Source organism: Ciconia boyciana, chromosome 9, assembly GCF_034638445.1.
Source record: "Ciconia boyciana chromosome 9, ASM3463844v1, whole genome shotgun sequence".
Classification (NCBI taxonomy): domain Eukaryota; kingdom Metazoa; phylum Chordata; class Aves; order Ciconiiformes; family Ciconiidae; genus Ciconia; species Ciconia boyciana.
Genome location: NC_132942.1, coordinates 12,245,615 through 12,263,030, shown reverse-complemented (window position 1 = coordinate 12,263,030; position 17,416 = coordinate 12,245,615). Strand labels below are relative to the sequence as shown.

At 50.6% G+C, this 17,416-nt stretch overlaps 1 protein-coding gene across 3 annotated transcripts in view; it reads left to right on the top strand.

Annotated features, from left to right (window-relative positions):
- STK10 (serine/threonine kinase 10) overlaps window positions 1-16,939 on the top strand; it is a 52,821-nt gene extending 35,882 nt beyond the window's left edge. For all 3 annotated transcript variants that reach the window (XM_072872509.1, XM_072872512.1, XM_072872510.1), the window contains 14 exons: window positions 658-852; window positions 1,924-2,005; window positions 3,088-3,222; window positions 4,005-4,574; window positions 7,541-7,671; window positions 9,656-9,779; window positions 11,032-11,211; window positions 11,453-11,545; window positions 11,708-11,837; window positions 12,249-12,373; window positions 12,911-13,099; window positions 13,412-13,537; window positions 13,800-13,913; window positions 14,029-16,939. In XM_072872509.1, coding sequence (XP_072728610.1) covers window positions 658-852; window positions 1,924-2,005; window positions 3,088-3,222; window positions 4,005-4,574; window positions 7,541-7,671; window positions 9,656-9,779; window positions 11,032-11,211; window positions 11,453-11,545; window positions 11,708-11,837; window positions 12,249-12,373; window positions 12,911-13,099; window positions 13,412-13,537; window positions 13,800-13,913; window positions 14,029-14,169 — 2,335 coding nt within the window. In that variant the 3' untranslated portion in view covers window positions 14,170-16,939. The remainder of the gene's footprint in view (window positions 1-657; window positions 853-1,923; window positions 2,006-3,087; window positions 3,223-4,004; window positions 4,575-7,540; window positions 7,672-9,655; window positions 9,780-11,031; window positions 11,212-11,452; window positions 11,546-11,707; window positions 11,838-12,248; window positions 12,374-12,910; window positions 13,100-13,411; window positions 13,538-13,799; window positions 13,914-14,028) is intronic.
- The last annotated feature ends 477 nt before the right edge of the window (window positions 16,940-17,416 follow it).

Genomic DNA, 17,416 nt, shown 5'->3' with positions numbered 1-17,416 from the left:
GAAATGGGGAGCTGATGGCCTTTGGGATGTGTTGGACCATAGTGCCTTACCAAACATGGGTGGGAGGATTTTAACAAGGAGTCTTGGCCAGTGTCCACACGTGCGAGGGTTTCCCTTGCCTGAAGGGAGCTGTGAGCAGCCTTGGTCGTGTGGGAGTGTCGCCTGGTGTCACAGTGCCCTGAGTTGGCTGAGGGGCCACCATGCTCCAGGCTTGGAGGAGCGAGGGACACACATGTGCTTGCGTGTGTGTGCTTGCTGCTCCCCCCACCCCGGGGGCTGGAGCGGGCTTTGAAGCAGCTCCAAGCACATGGGAACGACTCCTCACTCCAGAAACGCAATCTCTAAATCACCCGACTTGCTGAAGGAGCGGAATCGGCAAGGATTAATTTATTGTCTGAAGCAACATTTGCACCAGATGTCAATGGCCTGGGGGTTTCCACGGGCTGCCTGGTCTGTCTCGGTTGGTCTGCGGAAGAGGGAGGGGGTTGGACCCCTTAGAAATGATGCTGCTTCTTCTGAAACCCAGAGCTGGGAGGAAAGGCTGTTTTTTGTGCAATGTTGTGGATTATTTAAAGTATTTAATTGCTGCTGCAAGGCTCACATGCGTGGAGTGGTGTCATCCCTCCTCATCCCTGCTCCTTGCTCTGCCCCTTGCAGGATGGCCCCAGAGGTGGTGATGTGCGAGACCATGAAGGACACTCCGTACGACTACAAGGCAGACATCTGGTCCCTGGGAATCACACTGATCGAAATGGCCCAGATTGAGCCGCCCCATCACGAGCTCAATCCCATGAGAGTCCTGCTGAAGATTGCCAAGTCCGACCCCCCCACACTCAGCTGCCCTTCCAAATGGTGAGGGCTTTTGGGCAGCAGAGTGCACATCTCCCAGCTTATCCAGTATTTTAAGAGAAGAAATAGTCTTTTATAGCAGTATTGTTTAATTTGAGAACCTAATGTGGGATTCTAGCTGTACTCTACGTCCAGCTGTGTGCTCGGGGCCCCGAGAGCACTGCTGGCTGAAGGCAGGCTGCTGAGCGCTGCCTGTGCTGTGACCGTGCTGCTGGTGCACAGGCAGCACGGGGGAGCTGCTGCCCGCCCGCAGCCCTGCTGAAGCGAGGGTGATCCTATGGCTGTTTTCAAAACATCCTGTTTTTTTATAAAAGGCAGACTTTCCTCTAAACCTGGAGATGGCCAAGAGCTCCACAATTTCTTTCCTAGAGTCTGGAAAGCCTCTTCTGCATTTAAAAAAATCCAATCAGTTACTTTTTTTTTTAATTATTATTATTTTAAATCATGACAAAACCTGTTGCATGATAGCCAGCAGCATATCACTGCGAGAGCACTGGAGTCAGAAGCGTTGTTACAGCAGTTCAGGTAGCAGGCAGGAGCCCGCTGCTAAAACCCAGCAGAGTTTAGCAGGGCTCCCAGGGTGGGAGCGCTTCCTCTGGAGCAGCTCAGAAGCCAGAATTGGATCAGGGATGCACTCTAGATCTCAGAGCTGTGCTTTGCAGGCTGAGGGTGCCCTCCTATGGGGTTCCTGGTCCTTCACAGCCGTCCTTTCATACTGCAGCTGTGGGGATGGGTCCTGGAGCATCCTTGTCCACAAGCAGCTCCATCCATGGGCTCCCTTTGGAGGATAACTGCTGATGTTCTCTCCTATCTCCCTGCCTTGGCCCTGGGGCACAGTGGCTGACGCTCAGTTCTGCCATCTGTTGCCCTCACAGGTAAGGCAAAATCTGGTCCCTCACTTGGCCACGTTGCTGATTCTCTTACAAATAAGCAGAAAACTGAGCACAGGGTTTCCCATGCTGGGAGTGAAATGGTGATTGTGGCCAGGTGCCAGCTGGGACACAACCTGCAGACCTCTGTGGCATTTGAGGCCTTTCCCTCTTCTGAACTTCTCGCCAATTACTGTGTTTTAAGGTCCCTGGAGTTTAGAGACTTCCTGAAGACAGCGCTGGACAAGAACCCAGAGACCCGGCCCAGTGCTGCCCAGCTGCTGGAGGTAGGGACCAGCACCAGCCCCTGGGCTGGGTGTGCAGCTGGTATCTGTCTGCCTGGGTCTGCGAGTGTCTGAACCACTGTGTCTGTACAGCCTGATTCTCTTTAAGGAAGGAAACAAAGAAAAGTATTGATGGGCCGTAGACTGGTTTCACGTTATTTTTCCCTTGTTTAGAAAGTTCATAGTACTTTTCAGCCACTAAAATGCTCCAAAAAGGAACAGCAATGTTTTTCCCTTTGGAGCAAACTGCAGAGCCACTGTGGACACCAGCTGGAATAGAAATGCCTCCCATTGCCTAAAAGTGCCCACATGGCAGACAGCTTGGATTATACCTGGTTATCCCAGATTTCAATTCAACTCCTTTCCTTTCCTCCTGTCACCTTCCAAAATAATAGCAAAAACCTGGAAGACACTTTTCCCCACTGCCTCTAAACGCTCTTGCTCTGCAGCGCTGGCACGCTGGCTGCACACTTCCCATCCTGCACCAGAGTCAGCAGAAAGGAGCATGCAATGTGCTCTGCAAACCCGAGGGACTCCCCAGCCTTTTGCTGAAGCTCAACACAGACACCCCACTGTGTGCACTGAGCGATTTGAGCCTGATTTCAATTAAATCTTCCCCCATGCTGTTTGCACCCAGGGATCCTGCAGACCAGCTGTTGCCCTGCTGCCAGTGGCACCTTGCGGGCTCGGACCTGCACCCTGGCACTCAGCCTACCCATGGCGAGGTGGGGATGTCTCCTCTGCAGCGAGAGCCCCTTGTTTAAATGCAGCTGGTGCTCTCATTTGGGGATGTTGTCATAAAGCAGCTTTGCAGAGCGCCACGCTTTGAGCATCTGTGTGCAGAGCTGGCACTTAACCTCGGCATCCTGTTCTCTCTTGTTCTTTCTCATACGTGCAGCACGTATCTGTAAATTCATTTGGAGGGGGTTAAGCCTAGTGACACTGGCAAGAACCACGTCCTTAGGTCTTTGCAGTTGCTTAAAAGCAAGAAGTGGTCCTCACCGTCGCCATCCCCATGTGCTCACTCAGCCACCAGGTCCAGTTTTTAGCCAGCTCACACATGTGCATTGTGCTTGGCTTTTCAGCATCCCTTTGTCAGCAAGGTGACCAGCAACCGGGCCCTGCGTGAGCTGGTGGCCGAGGCCAAGGCTGAGGTGATGGAAGAGATCGAGGACAGTCGGGATGAAGCAGAAGAAGACGACTCATCGGAGTCTGCCTCGGTGAGCACTCCTGGCCCCCTGCTGGCAAGTTTGCTAGTGTGGCTGTGGTGGGGGAAAGAGCCCAACAACTTTTCTCAGCTCCAAAAGGCTGGTTCATGGCTATTCTGGGCCCCATCAGGTGGAGAGGGAAGCAGTTGCTTGGGCAGGGATGGCCTGTTTTTCGGTGGCTGCCAAGGGCATGGAGAAACAATGATGCTGGTGGGTGGCCCAGCTGCCCACTCGCAGGAGGGGCTTGCAAAAAGTTTTTAAAATTAAAAAAAAAAAAAAAGGTGAAAAATAGGCCATGGTACGGGCTGGAGAAGCTGGAGCGGAAGCAATGGCAGCAGCATGTGGTGCAGCAGTGAGGCACCATCAACCCTAGGAAAGAGCTGGGCAAACCTGCCCCTGAGCTGGGCTCTTTGAAGGGGACAGCATGGGGCTGCCTGGGCAGCTTTGCTGGGAGAGATGCCCTGACCTCCCTCATCTGTGGCAAAGGACGGTAATTAATCCACGGTGGAGTAGCCACAGGAAAAGAGGTTCAATATGCAAACGCGTAGGCTGCCACTTAAGAATTTGCAGGTCCTGGAGCTGTTTCCTTCTAGTCAGTGTCCACAGCCCTTGGGACCACACACCTGGAGAAAGACAGAAGTATGCCAGGATGGATGTTCTAAAAGGGAAGATTTCTTCCCAATAACTCTTCAGCTGTGGGTGGCTTTGCTCTGAAGCATGGGGACTTGCAGCTTTTGCAGTTATGTTAAAGCGGTGCTGCAAAACCCAACGCCTTCTCTTCGCTGTCTTTCCAGCCCCCTGGTAAGCACAAGCGGGACCCCTCTGAGGCAAGTCAGCTGAGTTTTGATGGGGAGAAGCCTCCGGACTCTTCCTCACCCAAGGCAGCGAACGGGCCTCTGGGGACTGGCAAGGAGACCACAGATGGACAAAGCGATCAAGTCTCACGTGAAGGGATAAGCAGTGACAATGACAAACTGGAGAGCAACCACTCCACAAAACCCCTTGCCAGCTCTGCCTCCTCTGGCCCAGGGGATGGGAGAGACACCTTGGGCACCCAGGGCAAGCCAGACGTCATCTCGCAGCCCAGACGGCTGGGTACCTCAGCTGGGGGGGACAAGCAGCCTGGGCCAGGCAGCGAGGAGCGGAAGAGCATCGGGGAGCGACCGGAGAGCAGCTACCTGGAGAACTTCACAGAGGAGAAGCTTGCCAACGGGAGCTTGGATCCCCCGGCACCGTTCCCCGGCAGCCGGTCTAAAGGGGATTCGGATTCTGGCAGCACTTCGGCCTCTGAAAGCATGGACCTCACCATCTCCCTGTCTGCTGACCTGTCCCTCAACAGAGAGAGCGGGTCCATCTCCCTGAAGGTGAGAGTGGTGGACAGAGGGTGTGGAGAAGGAAGGGCAGCAAACCCATGTTAAAAAGTGCTGAGGTTTTTTTCGTTTTTTAGCCAAGTCCCTGAAATTCAGATCCTTTCCTTGAGAGGCTGTGTGCATGCACGCGTCGGCCATAGCCCCTTAAACTCCTTCCTGAGAAAGCAGCATGCTGTACTCTGGATGGGGTTGATCTTTGACTACAGGAGGAGAAAGTGAGTTGCCCTTAGTGTGCCCTGTGCCTGAAGGTGGGGAGCAGGTAAAATAGGAGAGGACAGAGACTGGGTGAAGACAGAGGGTCTGGGAATCTTGCTTTAGCATGATGCTAAAGACCTCCCAGGTGCCACCCCAGTGCTATTTGGTGAGATAGCTGGAAAGGCTGGCTGTGGCACTTGCGACGTGAGCGTCCAGGCTTGGAGCTCTACAAATAAACACAGGGCCAGCAAGGAGGGAGGAAGCCCATCTCCAGGCAAAGCCTGGGTTTGTTCTCCCTGACTATGGGACGCCTGTCCCAGCCAGGCTCAGGGTGGCACAGCACATGGAGCTGGGTTAAGCTGTGCCATGGGCACATGGCATGTCCTCAAGTGAAGGAGAAGCTCTTGGTGGAGCTGCTGCAGGTACATGTGTCCTCTGCTGTCCCAGGCCACTGAAATCTAATGTAAGTCTGATGTTTTGTAGCTATTTCGGGTCCCTGAGAAGTGTGAAATAACTGTGCCACTCACCTGACTTGTGCAGTTGTACACAGTCAGAGCAAGGACAAGTATGAAACCCAAAATGTGATTTCCTAAACTTTATCCATTGCCCCTCACTCTGCTGCTCTTTCCTAGAACACCTAGCCCAAGGAGAAAGCTTATTTGGGCTGGTGCCTCTCTCAATTTTTCCAACCTGCCATACATCTGGCCTGGTTTGTGTCAGCAGTGACTTGCACGAAGACCTCCCAGGCTTCTTGGCTTTTGCTAAGGCTTTCTGGAGGCTGGGAATGCTTGTGAGCCAGAGCTGGGCAGGTCAGCATGGCTTAGAAGAAGAGACAAAGTAACTGGAATGATATTTGCTGAGCTTCAGAAGAAGAAATGTGTGTGTCTTGAGGGGGCAGAGTGATGTGTTGCACAAGATCTTTATCCCATTGCCTGCATGAGTGATAGCTTCCCAGCACAGAAACATGCCCGAAAACCATTCTCGGCAAAACTTTCCTCCCCTCCTGTCTCCTGTTGTGAGCATGAGAGCCAGAATCCCCCGCAGGAGCCCACAATCACTGTGGATCCCTAATGAGGGAAGTGTGATGCTCTTGCATAGCAATTTACCCCTCCTCACTGCCTTTCCCATGACACCTGGTCTCCCTGAGGCCAGCCAAAGATTAATATAATGCCACGTGTAATTGCTCTCCCCAGTTGGTCCCCTAGAAGGGGAAAGGAGCTTTTTGGGTTTTACAGGGAGTAAGTCTCAAAGAGATGGTCATGTTAGATCACAGTTTGAATTTCCCCAGCTCAGAACAAAACTAAATGGCATGTCTCCAAGCAAGGCATTCAAGAAGAGCTGTTTTCCAGGAGCGATGCTGCTGGAGGGCCCTGGGAAAGATGCCCTGCTGACACCTCTGCTTTGCACAATGAGCTGGAAGCGTGTGGGGGGGGTACCAGGCTGTGCTGCTCCCTCCTCACCCAGGCTCCTTGCCCAGCCTTAGCTTCATGGGGTTAAACTCCCCTGCTCTGCCCTTGCTTGTGTTCCTGGTGCTGCTGGATTGCATGCACAGGTTGCAGCAAGAGAAGAGGCAGCAAAGAGTTAAACTATTTCTGGTTGTAGATGCTAACTATTACATGCTTTTTATCACAGGCTAAACTGCAAAGTTAAGGTGAGTCTTTTATTACCAGACTTTTTGTCCAGTTGCTTATAGTTTAGTCCAAGGGGGGAAGTTTTGGCAAAAAGTATCCAGGTCTTTTTTTCTTTTTTTAGAGAGATGAGGGATAAGAAATTTACAGGTGAGTTTAGGAGTTTCTCTGGCTCCGCCATTGCAGCAAGCTCTCCAGGGGCTTGCTTTGGGCAGGCTCATGTGAAGCTCTTCTGTCATCTTTTATATCTGTAATGATCATCATAGTAAGAATAGTAGGAGCAAGAAGACTTCAGGGAGCCTTTGCTCATTCCATCACTGTGCTTTCCCTGTAGGACTGTATGATTCAAGTTGTTCGTATCTCCCCCCCCTCCCCGAAGAAACTGAGTCCCTGGATGCAGTCCTTCAGCCAGGCTTGGCTGCTGACCCTGCGGAGGGACGCTGACCTGCTGTGGCACTGCTGGGAGAGGACGTGGTGCCCCTGGCACTTGTCCCTACCTGCGCTAATGAAAGTGAGCCTGGGCTGTGCTTTGTGGAGGTCACTGTAAGGGGCTCAGAGCTGGCTGTGATTAGCAAAGTATTGTAATGAGGGCCAGAGGGACACGAGCACTGAGCCTTTGGGCAGGGCTGGCTTGTTTCCCCATGGCTCCATCTGCAATTGCAGCCTGATGCAGGGGCCTTGCCTGCCTCGCACCTGCAGGTGTGTAGGGGGTACCTGCAGGTCAGATGGCCCAGCAGCTTTAAAAGGAAACATTGCAAGCTTCACGTTGTGTGGATTCCTTGGCACTGCAGTTCAGGGCGGTTCCAGCGTCCCCCATCAGGCTTCGCTTTAGTTGGACACGGAGGGGAAGAGTCTTCAGGTGGTGGGTTGTCTCTCCTCCAGGTCAGGTTTCTGCAGGGTGGAAGTCACACTGTACTGCAGCGTGGTAGCAGTATGTGGCTTGAATGGCAGCTCCAAATCTGCTGCTGTTTTTTTTTGGTTTGGTTTGGTTTTTTTCCCCTTGGTGCAGTTTCCTTGCTTATGTTCTTCATTAACAAGGGCATAAAAATTTCCATGAAGCTTCCAGCTGTAGCACCCTGTGCAGCAAGCTGGGGAGCCGCTTCATGGCCTCTTCCTTTCCTCCCTTGCCAAACTCAGGATTCCCGGATGCAGAAGAAGACACTGAAACGAACCCGCAAGTTTGTGGTAGATGGAGTAGAGGTGAGTGTCACCACCTCAAAGATCATCAGTGAGGATGAGAAGAAGGATGAAGAGATGAGATTTCTCAGGCAAGTGGATCACTGGGATGGAGGGAGGGCAGGGTGCCGAGTCGGGGCAGGATTTTCTTCTCCACAAGCAAATCCAGGAGTGACCTGAAGTCCTCTCATTTTCTGTCTTGGTCCCACTTGGACAGGACAGCTGTCCAGTGTGGACATCACTGCTTTTAGCCTTTCCTTGGCTGGCAGAGGGCTTGCTGTACCGCATAAGCTGAGCTCTATTTGCATGCAGGGGAACAAGGGATGCATCTTGGGGATAAGATGCAGCAAGGCTATGATGAGGGAAGCTTCTGCTGCGGATGGCTCTGTCCTCTGGGGATGACTGAATGTGTCTCCAGGGCTGTAGATATGCTGGTTCAATGGAAATAAGCACAGAAATCTTCTCAAGATGCTCCTCTTCCTTTTGTTCTTGTATCTCCTCAGACTTCATTAACAGAAAGGCCAAGGGAGTTGTAAACTCCTTGAGCATCACTTAATATTCATGGGTGTATCCTCCCTGCTTAAGCCTTTATGACTCCTTTGCGGATCTTATAGCTTTCAAACCTCCATGGCCTATTCTCAGGGAGAGAAACAGCTGTTTCTAGCTTGGTTACTATCAGTAGCAGCGCTGAAATGAAAAGGCCCATAAAATAATCAAAATACAAATTGTTTTGCTTGATGCCCTATTCTAGGCTCCCTTGTGCTGCCCTGAGGAACTCCCTGAGAATATAATGTCCCAAGCACCATGTGTCCCTGTGGCAGCTTTATTCCTAGACCCTGATATCAGATATGTGCAGAAGCTCATTAGCTACTCAGTTTCATGTGAAGAAGTGCATATAACCCCAATACAACATGGGGATCGCGTGTACTAGCATACAGGGAATTTGCAGCCACAGCTGCTTTCTCCTGGTCCTCTCAGGTGTGGTGGCATCCCTGAAAAGAGGCTCCTTTTTAATTTTTAAATAGTGCCTGCTCCATCTGGGAGAAGGGATGGAGAGGCTTGGATTGCAAAGCATTGAGTCCCTGAACACCTTTTGGGAGAAGTGGTTATTCCCTTGAGACTAGCTTGCGGGCATGATCAACTCTCCTGGCATCTTGATTTGCACTTAAGGGGCTTGTTTCTGGCGTTTTGAAACACACCAAGGTATTGATCTGAAGGCTAGCTTAGAAGAGAGCACATCATATTGCACCAGTTGATTTAATGGGGCTTGAGTTTGTTTTGAAAGAAGAAAGTGTTCCAAAGTGCTTTTCCCAGGAGGGCCCCCAGAGAGGGTTGTACTCAATGTGTAAGGCTAACGCACAGCAGCGGCGGTCATGGTGGGGATCCTGCACGGGGAAACTGCTGCTGCTGGTCCTTTTGTGTGGTACATCAGTGATTTCCAGCTCGGTCGGGCACAAACATGGCAAATGGGCTCAAGCACAACCGTCTGAGCAGAGGCTCCCTTTTACTGGATGTGAAGCTGGATGAGGGGAGTGATGCAATGTCGTGGTAGACAAGTCAGAATTTGGGAAAACTGCCCTTTCCACCACCCAGGCATGAGCAAGAAGGGACGCGGAATGCAGGGACCAGGCCAAGGCAGCGCCAGGTTGGCCCGAGCTGTGTTTTGAAGATCAGTGTGCGCTTACCCAGCTGGCAGAATGGGTATTTTGGGTGCTGACTGGGAGAGCGTTACCTGCAGCAACACACTAAGAGCTTTGACAGGGGTTGTTTGAGAAGCTGTGAATGCTAATAGGCCTTACTTGTGAAAACTGACAGTTTGCCAACAGTTAACGTAATTAACATCCTGCTTCCTCGCAGTGCTCTGGTGTCACAGAGCCTGAGAGCGCATCCATCAGTTGGCATTTACCTCCTGCCTGTGCTCAAAGCAAGTGGCAGGGCGCTACAGGATGGCCGTGCGGCTTTCATTCCCTGCTGAAATGGTCTGGTTATTGATTCTGCCATCTCTGCTCAGGCACACGGCTCTGAACTTGTCTGAGACTGTGTTTCTCTCTCCCCCTCCATTTTAACCTTCTGCAGGCGCCAGGAACTGCGGGAGCTGCGTCTCCTTCAGAAGGAGGAGCACCGAAACCAGGCCCAGCTCAACAGCAAACACCAGTTGCAGCTGGAGCAGATGCTCAGGCGTTTCGAGCAAGAAATGACGGTACGTGAGCAGGGAAGGGGAAGCTCCTGGTATCTGCTGGTTTGACTTCTCCCCTGCAGATGCCCTGCAAGCCCTCGCACAGGGCGATGCCCTCTGGGTTGCAGCAGTCCTGGGGCATCATGTCCAGAGGGAACAAGACCACTGAGGAAGCCCTTTGGGATTCGAGGGATGGGATGTGTTTGTGGAGGACAGAGCCTTTTGTGTGCGTTAAACACTTGCAGCCTGCAGCTTGGGAAGCACTGACTGCCATTGCCTGGCATGGTGTGGCAGAGGAAGGGTTGTTCTGGACTTTCCCTCTTCAATGATCTTTTCTTATATGTCTGTTCACGGCTACTGTGAGAAACAGTTTATAGTGCTGTTGTATCTCAAAGAAAAAAGCCCTTTAAATAAGAAAGCAGTGTGGACAGAATGTGAGAGCAGGAAAACTAGCAAGTTTGAGTATAAATTGAATAAAGATAAACTAGGCTTACATACCTAGTCCCTCTGTGGGCAGTTTATGTTGAAGTAAAATAATTTTGTAGGTAAGTCCCTTTAAAGCTTTTGTGAGGAATCTTTTAAATACCCCTTTATTAATTCATCTAGTATGTGCGCCTGGTAACCCCATCCCCTCGCGGCAGGCTGGGAGCCATCACTTATTCAAGTGTTCTGTTATATTTCTAAAGTCTTGACGTGCCATGTCTGTGAATTCCCATTTTAGCAAGTCACTTCTCATTTGCGAGATTTATTCACAGTACAGTGCGATGTGCAAAAGCCCCAAACCCTTTCCCTGGGGCAGTTTGCAACCCGCTCCCGTTTATACCCACGCACTCCATCGCTGCTGCTCACAGGGAGGGAGAGATCGGACACAAGGGCGCTGTCGGAGTGCAGTGCCCTCAAACTTGGAAATCCTGGTCTGCAGAGAAAAAACTGTTATGCTTGAGCTTCACTGCCTGCTAACATTTGCCCAGGGCTATGGGTCCCAGTGGGATGCTGTAGATCAGGACATAAGCAAGGAGAAAGGGTTGAAATGCACTAGAACAAATTAAAAAATGCTTTGGGCTCACACTAGAGCTGACCCTGCCCTGTGTGCTTCATGGGCCATTATTTGAAAATTTCTTTCCTCTGTGTTTACTAAAGAGGCTCAATTCATGCAAGGACAACCTGCTCCCCCCTTTATTTTTTTCCTGCTTTTTTTTTTTTTTCCTTTTAAACTTTTGGAATGAAACAAAGCACAGAGGAGGCTGAGGTTGACCTCTGTTCCCTTCCCATACAGACAAAGAAGAAGTTCTATGACACCGAACTGGAAAACCTCGAACGGCAGCAGAAGCAGCAGATTGAGAAGATGGAACAAGATCACTCGCTGCGCCGGCGGGAGGAGGCCAAGCGCATTCGCCTGGAGCAGGAGCGGGACCATGTCAAATTCCTGGAGCAGCTGAAGCAGATGAAGAAGGAGGTAAAAATGGGGATAGGATGGAGGAAAGCTGGTTTCCTGCATCTGTTTCTTCCAGGAAAGCTTCGGCATTTCTCTACAGCAGAACTTGAGAGGGAAGCAGTTGTGGGTGTTGTAGCAGGAAGCTCTTGCTTTTCTTTGGTATATTTGGGTGTTTCCTGAGGTCCATCTGTTCAGCAACATTAGGTGGGGCTGTTCTTGGCCTAAAGTTACATGCTGATAAATCTCATTTCCCTCCCCAAAGGTCAAGAACGAGGTTGAGAAGCTGCCACGGCAACAGCGCAAAGGGAACATGAAGGTGAAGATGGATGACTTCGCCCAGAAAAAACAAACCATGGTAAGGCTGAGAGAAGATTGTCACAACTCCACGACTGGGAAATGTGTAGTAGACAGAAGCATCCTTCCTCCTTGAGGGATTGGCAGTTTCTAAAATACCACCAGATGCTTTTCAAGTTGCAGCAGAAGGAGGGCTTGTGGTGGTACTGCTGTTTTCTTCCAGGAACAGGAGTTTTTGGCCAAGCAGAAGGAGGACCTGGAGCTAGCCATGAAGAATATAACAGCCCAGAACAAAAGAGAGATCTGCGACAAGGAACGCGAGTGCCTGAACAAAAAGCAGCAGCTCATGAGAGGTGGGTGGCAAAGGCTGAAAAGGAGGAAAGCAAATGCTGTAACGATGGGTTTATCCAACGCTGGCTCTTCCCACGTAACAGATGCTGTGACAGAGTTGCAAGCTGGCAGGGATAGGATTTAGAAAAAACAGCCTTGCCAGATCCTGTCTAAATGTTTAACAATAAAAATACTTAGTGCTTTAATCTTCAAAGCGCTTTACAAATACGAACCAATTAGGCTTCATAATTGCAAGATATGATTCTCTGATATGGTTTGCAACCAATTTCTCTTGGAGAACAGGAGGTGAACGATCACTCCCCGCATCTGCTGTACTGCTCCCGTATGTAGGGATCGCTTGTGCTTGGGATGCTGCCTGTGGTCAAGCTGGGGGGCCAGGGTGGGTTGTCTCCTGACCCTTCTCCCTTCCTCAGACCGGGAGGCGTGCATCTGGGATCTCGAAGAGCATCAGCAACAGGAGAAACACCAGCTTGTCAAGCAGCAGCTAAAGGACCAGTATTTCCTCCAGAGGCACGAGTTGCTCCGGAAGCATGAGAAGGTAAAGATTTAGCACCTTCCTACACTGGTGCTGGTTGGCAGGGTGCCTGGGTGTCCCCAAAAGGGATGTTTCCCTTTGACTGGTTGTCAAAGGATGTTGGGGAGCGGAGGGTGGGTTAGGAGTTAAGAGATTTGGTCATTATTAGTGAAAAGGGACCAGAATTACACCCGGATCAGCCTGTTTGCTTGGGATGTATATTCTGTGCTGCATGCATTTAACGTACAAGCAGCAGTTGTGAATTTTGGGGGCTTTTCTGGAAATCTGTCACTGTCCGGTATGTGGGATGGCAGATTCCCAGAGGAGGGAGTGAAGACTGGCACATCTTGTGGTCATTTCTGCTTCCTTCCAGCCCCCTTCTCTGCTTTCACAGCATGTTCGGTAGCTGCCCTCAGCTCTTTTCCCCTTGGAGTTGTCTGTCACCAGCCACCTCCTTGCAAATCCCAAGTCTGCTCTCCAGCTCTCTTTGGTCTCCTCAGCACTTTCTTGTTGGCCTGAGTTGTGTCTCTTCCTCTGATACCTGTCCCTCTGCCGTTGCAGGAAAGGGAGCAAATGCAGCGATACAACCAGCGCATGTTAGAGCAGTTGAAAATTCGGCAGCAGCAGGAGAAAGCCCGGCTCCCCAAAATCCAGCGGAGTGAAGGGAAGACGCGCATGGCCATGTACAAGAAAAGCCTTCACATCCACTCCAGCGGGAGCGCATCTGAGCAGCGGGAGAAGATAAAACAGGTCAGGTCCTGCAAAGGGCACCAGGGCTGAGGCTTGGCTTGTGGGTGAAGTACTTTGGCCTACTGGCAGAAGGGAAGTCGGAAAAAGGCAACTGTTCCCAAATTTATACTCCACAGCAGGGAGTCTGAGGTCTTTGCTTTTGTGGCATCAGGTGTGATTTTCAGCGCTGCTTCCATCATGACTAGTGTTGGGAAGCATCCTCGGAGCTTTTCTTTCTTTCCTATATAATAGTGCAAGCTGGTCAGTCTCTTAACTGGCTTCAGAGATCAGAGCGACGCTGCCTACACAGGCACCTGCTTTTCTCTCTTCCAGTTTGCTCAGCAGGAAGAGAAGAGGCAAAAAGCAGAGCGACTGCACCAGCAGCAGAAGCACGAGACGCAGATGAAGGACATGCAGGCCCAGTGCGAGAGCAACATGAACGAGCTCCAGCAGCTGCAGGTACCCATCCCTCGTGGCTCAGCCTCTCAGAGCTGCCTGTGCTCCAGCACAAGGAGCACATCGTAAGAAGTGGCTGCAGAGGACTGTCAGTGAACTGGAACTGATGTCCCCTGCTCTGCCTTGAGAGGTTTTTCTGGCCGTGTCTAAACGTGCCCTGGAGCTCAGAGCTCTGAATGCCTCTGGCCAATGCAAATCCTGTTCAACCACAGGATTTACAGTCCCAGCTACTTAATGGGTGTTCTGTTTTGTGATCTGTGTTTAGAATGAGAAGTGTCACCTCTTGATTGAGCACGAAACCCAGAAGCTTAAATCTCTGGATGAGAACCACAACCAGCACATGAAGGAGTGGCGGGACAAGCTGAGGCCACGGAAGAAGGTAGTGCCTCCTTGGCATGAGCAGGGTGTCCTGCTTGGTTGGTTGGAGGGGACAGTGTCCCTAGCTCCAGTACAATCTCAAATACATCTCTTATGTGTGTTCCCTTCTGCTTAAGGCCCTGGAGGACGAGCTGAACCAGAAGAGGCGTGAGCAGGAGATGTTCTTCAAGCTGAGTGAGGAGGCAGATGGACAGACCCCGGCATCCCCAACCAAACACGCCAAGTTTGTCCCGTTCAGCTCCACAGAGAGCTCATAACACCTCGCAGCTGGCAGGCCACCAACTGGTACTCGCTGTGTCCTCCTGGGCTGCAGGTGGGCAACTTGGACTTGGAAGACCCTCTTGGCAGCCTCTTCTCACAACAGCACCCTCCTGTCGCCTCGCTCTGTCTGGGATAAACATGGCCTCTGTCCTGCACTGGGGGATGCTGACTGGAAGTTTTGGTGGCATTTCCAGGAGCTGGCCTGCTCAGCACAGCTCCACGCTGGGAAGTCAGGCAGGACCCTTCCTGTAATCGTACTTGCACTGTTACCTGGATGTGTTGCCTCTCACGTGAGCCTGGTGCTCACTGGGCATGTCAACTTGGACTGAAGCAATAACTGCTCTGAACAGGAGAAACAGGCGGTGGCTTCTGCCCTCTGTGCAGCAGTTATCAGCCTCTCTTTCCACTGTGGCTGCTCTTCCTCCCAGTCCTCTGTAAGGACTAGTCTGGGGCAGAGCAGCTTTGGCGTTGTCTTAGGCTAACCTTGGCCTCGTGGCCCCCCAACACTTGCCTTAGATTTATTTCTGTCTACTGTGGCCCTTTTTTTCCTCAATGGAGACAGTGATTTGGAATGTTTTTGCCTTTGAGGAGGGAGGGTTGGGTTTTTTCTTTCCTCTTCCTCCCCATACAGACTATGCAGAAAGGGGACTGGCTGGACATCCTTCCAAAGATGCTTCTGCTTCTTCATTTGCCGTGATTGCTGGCACCGCAGTCCCTCTGGCATCTAGCTAACACTATCTTATCAGAGACTGGACTATGGCATAATTAAACTGTTCAGCTGGCTGCAGGCTTTTGTCTCTTACAGAAGTGTACATGCATGTGCAGAGCGGGAGGTTTGTAATGGTGCTTAGTCCTGCAGTGAAACAGTGAGGTATTGGTCACAGTCATCTGCCTTCTGGACAGGACAAGTGAGGGGCAGAAGAGTGTTATTGCCAGAATTCTCATGGTCACACATATGCTTGAGTTTGGTTTTTTTTTAAGTGCTATATATATGTTGGCCATGTGGATCAGCCAGCCTGGCCACTCTGCAGTCAGGGTTATAGGCTGCAAAGCATCATTTGGAAGGAATAAAGGAGTCTTGAAACAAGAGATGCAAGGGAAGAGGAGATGCAAAGACAGGTCACGGTGGCTTGCTACTCTCGGCATCAGTTTCTCCACTGATGTCTCATCTCCTTATGATGTGCCACAGTTTCTTGGATGATTCTCCTGGCTTCCAGCTTGGAGTCACGCTGCAGAGCAGCAGAGCAGTGGCAGGTCCGGCCCTCTGGCCTTTCTGCTCCGTGGTGATGTGTCTCGGTTGGGCTGCCTTCCTCCACCTGCACAAGGCAGTGCTTGGCTGAGCTGCTGGGTAGGACCCAGAGCACAGACCTGGGTAGGAGGACAGAGACCTCACTGGGCAGCACCTTCTTCTTTACACAACCAAAAGGTGTAAGGTAGCACTTAAGTTTTTCTCTCTGTTGATCTCTGGATGTTGTTTGTTTTAGGCCTGCTTCCTGAGCAAGAAAAAAATGTCTCTGCTTAAAAAAAAAAAAAAAGTTATTTTAGTCTCATGTGTTGATTTAGAGACATACTGGCATTTCAGAAAAAGGTGGTATGTGATGTACTACACTTCTAGGTACCTAGATGAAGGAGCCAGCCCCCAGGTCTTTAACACCTCTTTTATCTGAGAAGTCCATTTACATTTACTACCCATTTAGAGTTCATAATACATATTTATAAGCTTCCTGCGAACTAGCAAGACTACATCTATTTGGGCCATTCCAAGTTTCTTCTTAATCCACACCATTGATGTCTTTATTAGTGAGTATAGCCTAGATGGAGATCTTAAGGGCTGGGACCCTTTGCAAGCAGACTGCATAGCAGCTTTTCAGTAACTAGCCTGTCCTCCTAGGAAGACCTCCTGTCCTGTCTCCAAAAGCATTGACTGTGCCTTTCAGATATGATAGCACCAGGTTGGGAGCTGATGTAAAATGAATGAATTCAGGGGGTTGTTCCTGAACAATGTGCTGGTTTGAGCCTTTTAATTGCATTAGAAATATGTGCTGGCAGCCCCAGCAGTTTTGTTCCTGGTCCTATTGGGGTCAGGCTGGACATATTCTATAAAATGGTTATTGTCACAGAAATCAGTACCCGGTGCCTGTCCTTTCACGTTACATGTGACTTGCAGAAGGATGTCCTGCAGCATACTGTTCATAACATACCTCCTCCAGCTGAAGGGCACTGCCACCTCTGCTGCTTTGCACCAGCCCAGGGAGTGTCAGCTGCCTCTGGATATTGTGCAGCCATGGGCAAGGAGACTATTTCTGGGGACTTTTAAAGAGCTGATGTGATGCCCTTATGGTAAATCTGTTGTCCCTTTCTCCAGTCCAGCTTATTTGCAGCCTGGAGCTAGCAACGTAGTTTTGCTTTTGCTAATAGATGGTGGGAATGGTTTTGTCCCCTGCCCTTTCCCTATGCTCTGTTACCTCTCCAGGTGTGCCGAGGGTCTAGTACCATGTTCCTCTCCTAGGAGAGGGCAGGGGAGCGCGTCTTCTGATTGTCATGTTTACAGGGTGGTTATATTTTTTCCCCCTCTCAAAAGAGGATGTTTTTGTTGTTTCCTGTTCAGAAGGAACCACGAATAAACCCAGTTTGTTTTTGAGGGGGGATGGGATGCCATTTTTTAAGATGTGGCTTTGAATAAAAAGGGGTTTTTTTAATATTTTGTAAAGTATCTTCAGTGGGGCCACCATTATGATGTAAAGACTCTTCTAATAAAGTAACAGACTGAGGAACCTGGGCGTGTGTCTGATTTCCTGCCTGATACCCTGCTGTGGCCTTAGACCAGCTTTCCTTCTAGTCTGGGTTTTGCTGACTTACAGAAACCTCCAGAGCCAGTTCTGGCATGTGAACCATGCAAGATTGAACTTCCAGTTCTTTAAAATAGCTAGTTGCTTCAAAAGCACTTCTGCTGCATGCTGCAGGTCAGCGGCCATAACGTCTTTGCTAAGAAGGTGAAACTCTGGTAGACAGAAGTGCAGCAGCAGTTGTCTTGATGGCTTCGTTGTGTGTTAAAATAGTGCTCGGCTGACCCCGCTTGGTGAAGAGGGAGTATTGCATCCTGTCGCCTGAAGAGTGCAAGCCATGTATGCATGGCATTTTCTTCCTTTTTTGTTAGCTTGTCTGGCTGTAACAAGATACCAGTCAAACGCCTCAGCACCCTTGTTTTTTTGGGACAAGGAGGTCCTAGGGATGCCCCCCCTG